This window comes from Phaethon lepturus, unplaced genomic scaffold (genome assembly GCF_000687285.1).
Source record: "Phaethon lepturus isolate BGI_N335 unplaced genomic scaffold, ASM68728v1 scaffold53224, whole genome shotgun sequence".
Classification (NCBI taxonomy): Eukaryota; Metazoa; Chordata; class Aves; order Phaethontiformes; family Phaethontidae; genus Phaethon; species Phaethon lepturus.
The window spans coordinates 19,728-35,037 of NW_010533591.1; the positions used below are offsets into that span (position 1 = coordinate 19,728).

Below are 15,310 nucleotides of genomic sequence, written 5' to 3' on the forward strand. Positions count from 1 at the left end.
ACCTTTCTTTTTATGGAGGCAGTAACAGAAGATAATTGAGCTACCTGTATCCCCACCTTTTCTGTAATACGTAATTTTAATAAGGTCCCCACCACCACCGCTATTTACAACAATATCTTCACAGTCCAAAATTGAAAAGAATATTAGCAGTTTATTCTCCACTCATGTTCCAGAGCAAGTGTTTCTAACCATCCTTTATATAGTGATATACCTTCCATGGTTGTTATTTTAATAGGTTCTGCTGATGACTCATAAGCTTTTAGCATTAGCTGTACTGTCCTTGTGTGCCATAATTCTACCACAGTTTTTTCTCTTCCGCGAACATTGCCTGTGTTACATTTTCAATTAAGTCTATTGGGTAGAAATTCTATCATGACATATTTTCCCTTCCATCTCTGGGACAGTGCAGCTGGCATCCTTCAAAAATATTATTTAAAGACATGACATGCACTTTAGAGTGACATACCATTTGTTTGAACATCTTTCTCAGTGCTTCCTGTTAGTAGGAGGCTGTGCCTTCAGCATTTAAACCCCTGACCTAAACCATGGACACTCACATCAGGCCATTTCACTGATTTCCCTCAGCTGTCCCATTCAGGCAAAAATCAGCAATCATACTTTGGCATATCATCTCTACTCTTCTGGCATAGAACAGGAAGTATTTATTCTGAGTTTATATAGGCCTAGAATATTTTAATCTTACTACCATGTCAACAGTGTCTTTTTGCTTCTGGTTTCCATCAAAAAGCCAAATCCACAGCTGAGTTCATTTCTTCTTTGTAAACAAACTGTATTTCTAAGTAGATCTGCTGTGTAAATAACAGACATTAGAATTGCTGTCATGTCCAGAAACTTTTATCAGTAGGTATTTTCCCATGTTAGAAGCTTAAGTAGCCCAAAATATCTACTCATGGCCTTGAAAATCAGGACCTTAGTGCTAGCAATGACATGTGTGATTCTACTCATATCCAGTAAACAATAGGGGATCAAGGCAAACTCGTCTTCAAAGTAATTTTTTTCTTCCCTAAAGTGGTGAGTATTGGACACAAGAAACAAAAAATACAGCTGATTTCTAAGAGACTTGAGTCAGAAATAGGCATCTTGAATCTGAACATTGTCTTAGAGAGTCTTGGAGTGGCCAATCTGTAACTGGGCTCTCTGAACTCTCTTGTACTGACCTTAGTCAGTTCTGGGAATTACTCATTTCTGTCTTAGATGGTTTATTCATTAAAAAATTTTAAAACATTTTTCTGATTTAAGGAACCAATTCACTCATGTTGGCTCATCTGTTCTTGTATTTGTGCTTAATATTTGAAAATCAGATACTTGGACTCTTCACAACCTTTCTTTTCAATTTGTATATATATCGCATAACTTCCCTTTAGCTTATTTTTAGCAGCCTTGACCTTCACATTCTTCACAGTGATAACTGTCTGAATATCTCTTACTTTTTTTTTTTTATTTTAAGCATTTTCCTATCACTCATACTGTCTTTTCAGTCCAATTTCTAGAGTTACTAAAAAGTGATCTTCCTATAGTAATAAGTACTGGAAACATTAAGTAAGAAGAATACAACCATATACTGCGAGACTGCACAAAGACAAATGTAACAAATAGAGCGACTGAAATGTATTTTTTTTTTTTAACTGAATTATGTTGGCAAAAGGAAGTTATCTTATTAGTTTACATTGTTTTATGGCTGGTGGTCAACAGCACACTGTATGCCACCAAACCATTTTATCTGCTGTTATTCATTCAGAGAATACAGAAATAATGAGCCTTTATTACTCCAGTTCCTCATAGCAGATTCAGTGCTTGCAGATTCTTGGATCACTATTATGCATACACCAAATACTGTACTTGGGCTGAGTACCAAGATGTAGACACTAAGCTAGTTCTCATTTTAAATAGCTTTCAGTTTTATTCTATGGATTTATGCCAATTATATGCCAGAACAGTATTTGGTCCAGAAAATCTGTTCCAGGTATTGATCCAACATATATGTCAGAATCAAAATAACAATATTAGTCAAAACAGTAACATTAGACTGAAGAAATAATTATATAGAACTTCACTCATGGCACCTGATCATGACTTTTGGACACTTTTCATTCCAAAATTCTGTATCTATCAACCCTGTCTTTTTCAGTTTAGCCCTCTGTCTTAGCCTTTAAACTGGAATTTAGGACAAACACTCCAAATTACCAGGAAGTCGCATGTTTTGGATGACAGACTGGCAGCTGCAGTCCTTCAAACAACCCTGCTCCAAGCATGGCAATAATGCTGTTGGTCCAGCTGAACCCAAAACCAGGCAGCAGATATAAAGTACCAAAAGCCAGTCTGGTGACAGAAAAAGAAAAGCTATCTTCACATCCTAGACCCCAGGTCTTTCTGATGCTGAATGCTAATTGAGAAAAATAACTTTCCATTTTTTATCTTGAAAGACTGTATTAATTAAACTTTGTGGAGCCATAACTAGAAACAGATTGATCACAATTTTCTAAACAAAACATTGTAGAAGCAAAGAAAATACCTTTTAAAGGAAGGTTGTTCTATTATAATGTCATGAACAACAATTTTTTTAACTTACATGTTTCATTAATTTCTGTGCTGAAAATGTAATAACCACGGAAAGAAACTTTTAAACCGGTTGTCCATAGGAAAAAAAAAAATCAGTTAAATCCGTGATACAAACTTATGAAAGCCACATGACAAAGGAAGAATTTTAAGTCTAGAAAGGCCATTTGTCAGATAAACAGACAATTACTGTGCAAAATATTAATGCCAGGATTTGAATAATTAAGTCATTAAAATTATATTAATTTGTCTAGAATGCTCATGAAACTATCATCATTCAATGCTTATAGAGGTATACCTTCTGGATAACCATACGGAATAAACAATATTAATTAATACTCAAAAATCTACCCAGGCTGGGCTAAGCAGAGGAAAGACATCAGCTTCTTTAGCCATAAACCTTTATGGGGGTGATGATTAGCAAATGCTAAACCTAAGTCGTACACCCAGTTTGGTGGGTGGCAACCTTCAGCCCAAGTTAGAAGCAAGACCAACGCCTACCTTTTAAACCTCAAGCACTATGTCCCTACTTTCTTTACTAACAAGGACTAAAACTGGCATATTCTGCTTGGAGAAAATGACCCAGATATAAGGATATCAGAATTATCACTTAGGCCTTGATACAGGAAATCTGAAATGTGTTACTGATTATAAGTTGTGCTATAACCAGCACAAGGCTATTTGCTCTCCTTAAATATTGTAGGGTTCAGCTCCCAAACAGGATGAACAGCTGGAATTTTTGATAGGACAATTTGTAGAAATGTGAGAACAAAATACCAGAGGTAGAAAAGGAGCAAAATGTAATTTTCATGTTAGTTTTGTATACTGGTTAAGCATAGCCCTGATCTTCCACTCCTCTGCAATGAATTTCTGCCATGTTTGATTTTCTGCCAAGAGCTGTCATCTGCTCCTAGCCAGTAGTTTCTCATGAATATTTCAAAACATATTACTTGAATTCTATCTTACTTCTGTATCTGGTTTTTTCACTCTGGTATGAAGAACCCAAGGTATGACTAATATAATCTGGAGAAAGAACAATGTTGTAAACAGCTTTTATCTTAACTGATTTCTAAAGAAACAAATACAGGTACACGAGCATCAAAAAAGTAATCTGCACTTCAAGTAGTATCTGAGACTTCAACATGAAAAGGAACTGAATCACAGACGTAAAGGTTCTTTCTCTTCCCAGGCAGTTCAGTAGAAGTTGGCTTAAGACCCAACTCAGATCCAAGTAGGACAGTTTCTTTTATTGACACACATTGACTTTATGTGTGCTTGCATTTAGGGCACGATGTTTATATTCAGGAAAATGCTTTTCTCTATGTCACCTCTTTTTTGACTCGAAATACTAGATTATGTTATTTAGTAATGAGGGAATTATGATTTCCATATAATTTTTCCTCAATGGGACGTAATTTCAAGAGATATCTTATTTTGGTATCATTAACACTATGTTTACCTATACATGACTCCTGAAAATAGAGTGAGACTGTGACAGATTGTTGCCACTTCTTCCATGGAGTACATCCAGTCCCTGAGGCTTGTTAGTGGATCTTGCCAGGAGCCATCCAAAGACTAAAATGCACTGAAAAACTTCCATTCACTTAAAGTACGGAGTGATCTGATCTTTTTCACTTTAAGAAGTTGTTGGTGAAGTTTCATAGTGTTTTTTCCATTCCAATAGATTTATAACCATGCAATTGTTTGAAAGCAAAACATAACTGATCAAAAAAAAAACTGAAATCTCCTTTCATTGTAATATTTAAGGTTCCTATTTGTGGTGGAGTTTTTTTTGTTTCTTTTTGCCTTTTTTTTTTTCTTTGAAGTGGATTGTCTATAGTGCCAGGCAGAATAACAGAAATGCATGGTGGTGCCAGCAGATCAGAAAATAGGCGTGAGTGGTAAATAATGCCTTGACCTAGTATTTAGTGAGTAAATAAAATCCTCGCTAGGGAGATCAAAGGGATCAAGACCAGGGACACCTGCTAGGAAGGATGAGATTTCCTGTTGGTTGTTCTTCAATATTTTCTCACCAGTGAAACTTTGTGCTCATGTACAACACATCAGGTTAAATTTTGCTACTATTTATACATACAGTTCCGTTGAGGCCTTGTTCCACTCAGCCACACTATTCTGGCTCAGTTAGGTAAGAGAGCAACCTTGCTTTACTCTATAAATAGTAAACATCATTGGAAATTGTCATACTAGAAATGTATAATGGACATATATACTCATTTATTCTTTCCCTTGCTGTGGCTGGACTGGATACAGAGGGAGAAAAGTCAAAGAACAAAAATACAGACTTGAGAAATTTGCAAAGCCTATGCTGGACAATGACACGTGCTGTTGGTGCTTTGGTTTGTATTCAAACAAATCGGTCTATTACATAAACGGATCTTCGAGAAAACATCAGCTGCCTATACAGGTAGCTGAAAAGTAGTTTAAGGAAGCACAGAACCTGCAAAATAATTTTAGTAATTTTTTCTTTCATTTTAAACACCTGTAACTATTTGAAAAACTTGATCAACCTTGTTGAAGTGCAAATAGGTATTAAGACTATATAACATAGTATCAAGACCATGTAGTTCATACAGACGGAAAAGATTACTACCTACTAGTCAAGTAAATGACCCTGAGCTGTACTCCCTGTTCTGATTGTAACGCACTCTATGGACTTCATTTATTTTTCTGTTACCTTACCACCTTTCTTTTTCTGTCAGTAAAAGGGAAGATAATAAATTGCTTTGTATACAATACAATATCTGACTCATTGGTATCATCAGTTAATGTTTGCAGATTCTGAGGATCAGAAGCATTATTACAATATTACTTAGAGTAATGCGCACATCATTCCCAGCCATTACTCTGACACCAGGATGGGAGACAGACACTTTGATGTCTAGAATAAATTTAGTGACACAATTCATAGTAATTTTTCATCAGGAAACACAGATGTGTTGTGAAACAGAGATTTAAGGCCTCATCTAACTACTACACAGAGATGGCTAACAGACATTTACATTTATTACAGACAAAGCACAATGCTATAAATCAGCTTGTCTTATACATATAGTCTGTTTGGGTCAGAAAACCCAGAAGGAGCTTCTGAAATCTGTTTTATCATCTGAAATTTCTGGGAGGATTTTTGGTGACATATATGAACTTGCTGTGGTGAACTACGCTAATTCTAGAAGTGCTTGTAGCACATCAGCAGATTTCCAGTTTTATGGAAAGGCCCAGGACTAGAATAAATTATGAAAATAGGGCAAAGTGACACCTACAGAGATCTGCATAGCAGTAGAGTACTGCCGGGGCACATCTCTAATAGGCAGGAGAGATTAACAATTTTCATCTGATTGTGTTGCACATACTCCGAATAACCTGTAAACTGTTCTCTACTGCAGGATTGCCCAACATCACTGTCTTGAGCTCAGTAACAGTAACATATTTTGCTGCTGGGCAAGGCATATGTGACTGAGAAGTACCTTCTATTGAGAATGAATCCTTCTATCTTACCTCAAAGTCTAAATAACCGAACATCAAATATATGAATTCACTTGGGGAAAAAAACACATAACCTGAGGGTTATCACATACCTTTGATGAGCTTTTCATTCTGGAATTTTTTTTCTATTTCTATTCCCCACCCACCCACTACCTCCATCATTATCACTTCCTGTTTACACAGCCAGACACATTCCATCTAACTCCCATGAAAGCAAGATTGGTTAGGTATCCAGAGGAAACTGTCAGTAAGGCTTAAATTCCTTCAGTCTCTAAAAATATGAACTTGTCAAATTTCTAGCTCCACCGGCATTTGCTTCCAATTTTAACAATCTTCTGATTTTCATACCCTCCTGTGAGGAACAGGAGTTGGTTACTTGCACAAAGCTGAAAGTCTTAGTTAATTATAAAGATCTTTTTTAATAGCAAAAACAGCATTCACAAGGCACTTTCTGCATAGTCTGCTGTGTATCATATTTTGGATCTCATTTCCCTCTTTCTAATGATTAATCAATGAGGTTTCAACAAAACAGATCTTTTACGACAAACAGCTATAACTGAAATTTTTAATGAGAATTATTTACTACTGTAGTTCTAATTCTCTTAAATCATAGCAAATGTCCAAGTTTAGACAGTTTGTATCAGTTTCTTAGTGAAGGAGAAACACCAAATCAAGAATTGGGTTAGATAATCTGAAAGCAAAAAGAAGAACACTTGTGTGGCCCACCAGCTAAGCCCAGCTTCAAGAACAACTTAATTTCAAGAAATCATTCAAAACACAGTTCTAGCTAGAAAATAAGCTTTCTTACATTAGTCTCTCTATTCTACAGGTCCACTAAAAAAAGTCACACATCTTTCCAAATCCTGAATGTTTGCTTGCACAATGTAAAATAATTCAAATGACTACAACATAGTATAATACTTGGGAGCATCATTAGAGGCATCATATTACTGTATTAATAGGAACTGAAGAGGGTCTCTGCTTCCAAAATTCATATGGTTTATGGATAAGAAATAACAGATGCAAATTAAGCACTACTAGGAAGTTAAGAGAATGGGTACTGGCCTGTAACCACACACTTCTTCTGACATTCTTCCAGTGTTAGAAAGTTGTTCTCATTGCCATGGCATCCACCATATTCAAATATTTCACACTCACGGCTTTGAATATTGAAGTAATAGCGCATATGGATTGCTTTGCATGGACCTTCATCTGCTTTCATGGCACAGACTGAATGCCCTAGTTTCAATGGTGGCAAAGCAGCCCCTGTAATAAAGAGAAGTAGAATAGCTGTTATGAACTTAGTTTGCTTCACTGCACAGCATAACTTCAAAATGAATTTGCTTGTCTTCTGTTAGAGAGGCAATGCGTAACATCTGGCTATAAAGCTGTGAACACACTAAACGTAGATGTAAAAAGGAAATGGTCATCTTCATAGGAACACAAATTCCATTCAATCAAACCAAATGTGTGGTTTCAAGTTTCAACCAAAACAGCTCCTATTATAAACTTTAACTCCTGATCACAGATCTCTAAATAGCTATGGATAGTAGCTTATTCACAGGAGCTAGTGAACAATTCTGAACAACAAACACATTGAGAAAATCCTAGGAGCTCCCAGAGACACAATGACTACCCTGCATAAAAAAGGCAGAAAGAGGGCTCCTTTTGCTCTTTTCCACATGCTTCTAATAGTGAAAATAGCTCATCGCAGTGTGGGGTGAACTAGGCAAGACAGCCCTGCAGAGGGCAACATTCCCCTATGAGATTACACGTTATTGGTACATAAACCCATCGGGTACAATTCAAAGGTCATCATACTGCCTTGTTTCCCTTGATCTCACTGTTCTTTCATTAGAGCTTTCAAGAGCTAAGAATTACACAAGTAGAAAGTTAGAGTGAAAAGAAACTGTGTCTTTTTCAAATCGCATCATTTCAATGTCTCTCAATACTCATCATTAGGTCAGGGAATGTTTTGTAAAACTGTCATACATATTGTGAAGAATACTATCAAAGTTTTACACTGCGAATGTCTACAAGGAAATTCTGACTGACAATCCAGTTTATGATACTGTCCCCTTATCAATATATAGTTTAATATATTTTCCAATTTTGCTTTTTCAAGGAACTATTTCACCCTAGAGGATTTTGAAGGCTTTACAGAGCTTGTGTGCTTGCAATAACAGCCAGAAGAAAAGACTTGGAGATTTTCTTTCATTCTGCCAGAGCTAATCAGAACATTGGTGTCTCTTAACATGTATATGCAAAAGTATCTACCAGTGCTCTTCACAGTGGCCCAGGAAACAGGAGAAAAAAAAAGTATGAAGACAAGAGTTTACCTGATCATTGCACAGCTTCTTACTACTAACTAGATTAAGTTTCCAGTTTTAATTAAAAGAATCCACAAAAATCAGGCTTTATGACATGGTAAAAAGGAAACTGGTGTAACTACTACCTACTTGCTCTGTGGATATCTAATTTTAACATATAAAGTTGGCCTTATTATGTAATATTTAAATGGCATGTACAGCTGAGATAAATGGAAGTTTATTAATTTTATTCCATTTGAGCCATTTATAACTATTAAACATCCAGGAAAGAAGCAATTTTCAGCACTAAAATTTTTTAACTCGTAACATTTAATCCCTTGAAAAATTAATAATGTTTATTACACAATTACTGTCAACAGAAAAATTGTAGCACAGAATGAGGTCTTCCCAAAATGCATAATTTAGTGTTAAAATACAGATTAAGATGACTAATTTCAAAATTCTCATTAAATATTCAGTCTTAAATAGTTTGTGACTGTCTCCTCATTAGTGAAATTATATTTACATATTTTGAAGTTAGGAAAATAGATTTGAAAATACTATTGAAGACTGTCTACTAGGAAATGTAGATGAATTAAAAGACACATTTTAAAGAGGCATTAGATTCAGTAAACTTCCTATGAAGCTCAGCTTGCCAAACAGATGTCTGGATTTTGTTTTCTGACAGTTTTCTCATCTGGATCTTCCTGAGCGCATGACAAAGTAGGATTCAGAAGTCACAAGAGATTCCAAGTTGGATCTCAAAGGTCTAAAGTTCTCCAACAGGTTTGGGAATCCTTTGGAAGGGACTTAAAAAGGCTCAACTTGAAAAGTTGAGAGGATACTGCATTGAAAAATGAAGATTTGGAATTCCCCATCACTAATAAGGGAAAAATGCCTTCAAAACATCAAAGTTTTCAATAACTTTTGGAATAGCTCCTGAAATGGTAAAATCAAACATTCAGAGCTCCACAGAAACAGATCCAACACAAATGCGGTTGGGGCAAAGGCTGGCAGCTGGTTTATAAACATGTTATTTTCTTGGCGTACAAGAAATGAGATCTCCTACATGACCTGTGTCAGTGACCCAGTTCAGTCTAGAAGAGGTTGTGAAAACTTACTAGGTTTCCTAACTACTGGAATTTCAGACATGGGGTTATGTCAGCTCATTTTGCTTGCTACATTATGTGACACCAATGTTGTGGTCTATCAAAACAGGAATAGTGTGCAAGCATAATTGCAAAACTACACAAAGATGATGAACAAATGCCTTAGTAGAGTTTATCTTGGGAACTTTTTGGTCACAACTCCCAGCCCATTTCCCATCAAACCCACAGAACTAAATCATTGTTTGGCTTACCTCCTAAGGTCTTTGCAGTCACAGTGACATTGTTACCACTGCCAGATGTACTGACATCTGCTGCAAACATATAAGGATTATCTGTGTCACACTTTTTGGCAATCAGATATGTATTTTCCTAGGAGTACTAGCAAGTTACCGGACTTTGACTAAAATCTCTACCCCGTGACACCCCCCGGGGCCAAACCCTCCAAATCTGAACAATAACCAAGTGACTCTGAAGAACGAAGTCTCAGGGGGGTTCATAGGAACTGAATCATTCTTGTGTCTTGGAACAGTGAAAGAATTCTTCCCCATTATTTTACACCTGGGAACACTTAACTCACACAGATGATATAAAATTAGCTTTCCTTCTCATGTTAGAGCAGCAGATGAGAAGGAAAGCTTAAGTGTTTGGCCAGTAGATCTGCATGGGTACAAATCTGCCTCTACTCACTTCACATGTGGAATATACCTTGAGAAATCTAATTCTTAGTATAAGGCCTCATCCTCTGCTCTTGAACTCTGGAACAAATTGTTCCTACTACATTTTAGGTCCTCTGTGAAGAGCACAGGATATGACATTTAGGGAAGATGTCTGTTAGGAAGTCAGTGAATATTCTTCAATGGAAACACTGGAAGTTAAAACTGGAAGGAATTTTAATGGTGTTTCTCATTCAAGTTTTGACATATTTCTATGGGATAAATACCTTGAGACCTTTTCCAACAGATGTCCAAATTGTTCTTAAAAAGCTCCAGTGAAGTACAACTCCCAGCAACCTGAAGCAGCTGGTCGCAGGATTTTACCACCCTTCTTGCAAGAAAGGCCTTTTTTTGTAATACACAGCCTAAATATTCTTTATTACATCTTGTACTTCTATTACTACATATTACATTTTGTATTTCCTTCAGTGCATAGACAGAGTAATTTAAAACCAAACCAGCCCAGAGCTCAACATAATCCTCTACCTGAGGCATTACTGGTGCCAAAGAGAGCGGAATAATTATCCTTTGTTTTTTTTTGTTAACACATCACAGAATTACTTGCCTTTTTTCACAACAACATTACATTATTTTTGTAACTTCCACTTACTTTCCAGCAAATATATTGCAAATATATTCCAGCAAATATAGCACCATTGCTATACAGGTGCTTCAACAGGTATTTTCCACTTCATATTTATGAATTTATTGATTCTCCTTCTTTCATATAGCATGTTGCATTTGTCATTTTAAAAAGAAAATTAGTTTAATCCTCCACATTGGATCTGGCCCTGTTGGATATTTATTACTCATCCAATTTAGACATCTGGTCCAAGTAAACTTAGAAAATCTATAGAAGTATAGAACTGTACTACCCTTGACCAAGAAAATCAAGGCTCTTCTGCTAGAAATACATTAAGCAATGGTTACAGTTGATGCTCACTGTCACACAAAAGTGATTACTTGACATACTAAAAACAAAATAAGCAAAGCAAAATCTCCTCTTGTCCTCCCCCGTTCCTCAAATTTTTGATTTAATGACTTCATTACATCAGCTACATAGGTTTTCGTAACAGAAGGCACCAAATGTCTGCTGCTCTGTCTTAACAATCTTTCCACTCCATTGTTTCTAGTAAGTGCAAAGTAATGCTGATGAAATGGCTCACAATGAGCACGGCTTTAGTGCAGACATTTTATGTCACTACCTTCTTCCTCCATTCCTTCAGTCTTCCTACTTTTGGCAACAGTCAGAAACAGGATACAAGCCAAGACCGTTCCCACACAGCACAGCCATTCTCACACTTATTGTCATGCACATGGCAACTTTTGCTACTCAAGACATAGCTGTTTATCACATGAACAGCCACTATTAAATGTCATGTAGTAATTTAATTGAGAGAGTTCTAATAATCTGCAGTTATTCATGCTGTAGCCCTGAGCACATGGACCTTATATGATTAATGCAAAGCACCGTTATCACTTCATTAGTAAGCAATATAATATTACGAAGCCAGAACTGGTGAATAGTGTCTCTAATCCTCTTACATGAATACAAGTAAAAAAAAAAAAAAATTTACTTTTTCCCCTGGCAGTAGGCATAATACAAGACTCTGACTTGACTTTTGGACTCCTAAGGAAAACCTGCAGGGCTGGTTGTTAAAAATACATCCTTTTAATTAGAAAGTGAACTGATTTCTGTGTTATACCTATGGCACAGTAAGTATGAAAGACAACAGTATTATCCCACAGTTGCTTTTCAGAAGAGAACTATATAAATTAAATTGGGAAAATAAAACTCAGTCAGGAATATTTCTGACTTTACGTAAAATACTTTCTGGGTTTTTTTGCTTAAGCTATGGGTTCTCAACCTTATATGAGTTTCTGTGGCTGTCCTTAATTGTAAAGACGTGCTGTCATCGTTCCAGGCTTTCTCGTAAATGTCTGTCTTTGATAAGTGATATCAATTGTAAGCACCTTGTCACTAGTGAATAGCTGTTTCTTCTCTCTCCATCTTTGTCACTTTGACAGCCTCCCACCCGCACACTGTTCAGTGCTCTTCCTACCCATGTGTTTCCTACCCTTTCTCTAAGCAGTCACATTTATTCTTGATAAACTTTCACATACAAATAAAAAGGACATTCAACTTGTGAGTCATTTTCTTCAGGCTTTTTCATTATCTAAAGTGTTCCTCATCACATAAGGTATTACTGAACAATGTATATAAACTAGTTATTTTTATATCTTATTTTTGTTATCACCCTTATTTATTGGTGGAAAAATGACAGGTTTTGCCAGAAGAGAACAAATTGAGAATGCTTTTTATCCTGTTGGACTTGACTTGCAACTTTAATTATTCCTGTAATTTAAATACTAATAGACAAAGAAACCCCTCATATTCACAAAGCACTTGTACCCAATGCAATCTAAAAGCATGACACTGCAAATAATGGATGCACACAACTTATTTTATGCTTTAATACCTGAAATTTTTTGAATTCTAGGGTAAAATACGTCAATGTTTTATAACTATCCAACTCAGAAAATAAATAGAAACAAAGTTGCTACAGTTAATTTCACCGAGACCGGAAATTCACTCTTAAGAAACCACAAATATAATTTTAATTAGCAACAAAAAATAATTATTTTATAAAAACAGAGTACTGCAAAAAAAAATTTTTGTAAGCACTGCAACAGAGTCTTCAGTAGTCATAAAACCAGGGTCCTAGCTTAATTTCTAAGTATCACACGTAATTGTTTTTTACTTTGGAATACAAACCCAAAAGTTCAGAACTGTTCTTCAGACTAAATCAGTTACTGGTTATATAATCTTAAAGGAGCAGTTGTAAAACAACCCGTGATAAAATAATGTCCAATAAAAACACTATTTCATTTCCTTGAGATGATTTGCTTATTGTCTTTTATAAACAAAGCAAGTAACTAGAGGGAAAAAAAACCTAATCCAGCAGATTTCTTGTTCTGGTGATGAACAAGGCCCAGAAAAACAACTAGGGCAGTAATTGCATCGACTGTAGGCCAAACTCTGCAAATTAACTGTGACTCAAGAGAGCTGTGCACAGGACAGAGTAACATTAGTCTACACTGTTATCCGTCATGTTTCTGCTCCACTTGCATGGGGAGGTAAAACCTGAGTTTACCAGCTATATGTTCTTTTCCCTAACACTGAACTTTTCCATGGGTCTTAAAGCAGAGCTTTAAGGGAATAATCTTGATATCTAACACAATGTTTGATTAGGATTAGAAGTTACAAAAAGTATGGGAAACAAAAATCTTTGTAAAAGGCAATTTCTCTAGACCTTAATGCAAAATTCTGAGCATCTCCCTGTTCATTAGAAACCAGTCCATTTCTGGCTTAGTTCCACTTTCAGAAGTTTCCCAGAAAGATTCTCAAGTACAGAATTACATCTACAGTGCATTTTAACACACTGGGTTTTGTTATTTGAGGTTGTTTTATGTGTCATTTTTGTAAACTCTTACCGAGAACATCGTCCTCTTCGATGTCGTCTAAGTCAGTAGTCGCGTGCCCAGTGATACAGACAAACAGCAAGATAAAAGCTAAAGGTAAGGAACATCCCTTCTTTCTTCCTTTCATCTCTCCTGTATAACAAACAAATGACAATATACATATCAATCAAATTCCTTGAGTGCTCTGCAAAAGTCATTAACTGAGTAGTGCATAGCCATATGGTTAGACAGACAAACTGGGGGCTTTGGAAATAATGTGAGTTATGTTTGTATAATTATATTGTAAGCGCAATGAAAAACAACATTTATAGTTGTACTCAGCTGACTGCAAGTATCCTATCCCACCTTCAGTACAGACTAGAGGCATTGCTATTATTTTTATTTTAAGTCACAATTGAAATCACCTCCCAGAATACATAATGCTGTCAAACGTAACACTTTGTACTTTTAATGTCCTGATCAGTTTAACACTATGCGTAGTTGGCTGGCATGTGCAATCCTTCCAAACATGTTTTACTCTGCCTACAGGCCCTAGATTCATTGCCACAAGCAAAGGATTCTATTTTTAACAAATATTTCATCAATTTATAGTTACTAAGTTCATGGACTTTTTTGTAAGATGCATTTCACATGAGTCAGCAAACTTTTTGCGACATGGGCTTCAATGCTTTAAGAAGTGTTTTGTACCTTGTAAACCCTTTTAATATTGAATACCTCACTTAAGTGCAGAGCTATTATTTTTCACACAGGATCAGTTCAACCATAGTAATTTACACAAAGAAAATACTTTTATTCCATGGCAGCTAGCATGTTCAAGTTGCCAAAGATGAGAGTACCTTTGGAAAACTTTTGCTTTAACTTTTTTAGAAATACATATTTTCCAACTACTAAAAAATACCTTAAGGCTCTCTGAATCCTAATTAGAGAATTGGCTCAATATCTCCTTTAACTAGACAGATTCCCTATAGACGTCCTCTTTTTTTGGAAGTATGGTACTAAACTTTGGCTAATTAATATTAACTTAATACCAATGAAAGATCTAAGGACTAGGAAGTTCCTAGCCTTCAGACATCACTTTGTCTTTAGTGTTTTTGTTTGCACACCTGTGAAGATGGCACATCTGCATCACCTAAAACAGAGAGGGCATGAGAGCCTATGGGAGGAGACAACCTGTCACTGTGCTTGGGATACAGATTTATAGCAGGAAGACTGAAGTGATGATGCTGAAGTGGCAGGTGACATTAATAGAAGTCATCATTAACAGATTAAATCTTTCTTTGAGTGATATATCTTGGTCCATGAAGTTAGAGGTAAATCATAGCTATGGTATCTAGGAAAACACTAGCAAGCAGTGATGTCTCAGAAACGTGAAATCTGCACGAAGAGAAATTAACCAATTTGCCACAGCCACTCTGAACTCTGTCAGAGCCTGAAAGTGCAGTTGTATCTTCAACACCAAATCAGAGACAGAATTTTCATTTCTCTCTTAACAACTTACCAATTTTTCCTTCCTGCATATTCCATGTTTTCCTAACTTGCAGCACATGTGGCAAAAAAGAAACATGTTCTTAAATATAAGTCTTTGTGAATCACAGAATCACTAGGTTGGAAAGGA

At 36.0% G+C, this 15,310-nt stretch overlaps 1 protein-coding gene across 1 annotated transcript in view; it reads right to left on the reverse strand.

The window, feature by feature from the left end:
• The window catches only part of LOC104619369 (tissue factor pathway inhibitor-like), a 27,786-nt gene extending 13,964 nt beyond the window's left edge, over nucleotides 1-13,822 (reverse strand). Inside the window, exons 1-2 of the mRNA XM_010285221.1 lie at nucleotides 13,708-13,822; nucleotides 7,147-7,347 (exon numbers count right to left, since the gene is read on the reverse strand). Of these exons, the coding sequence (XP_010283523.1) occupies nucleotides 7,147-7,347; nucleotides 13,708-13,822 (316 nt within the window). The remainder of the gene's footprint in view (nucleotides 1-7,146; nucleotides 7,348-13,707) is intronic.
• Between the last annotated feature and the right edge of the window lie 1,488 nt (nucleotides 13,823-15,310).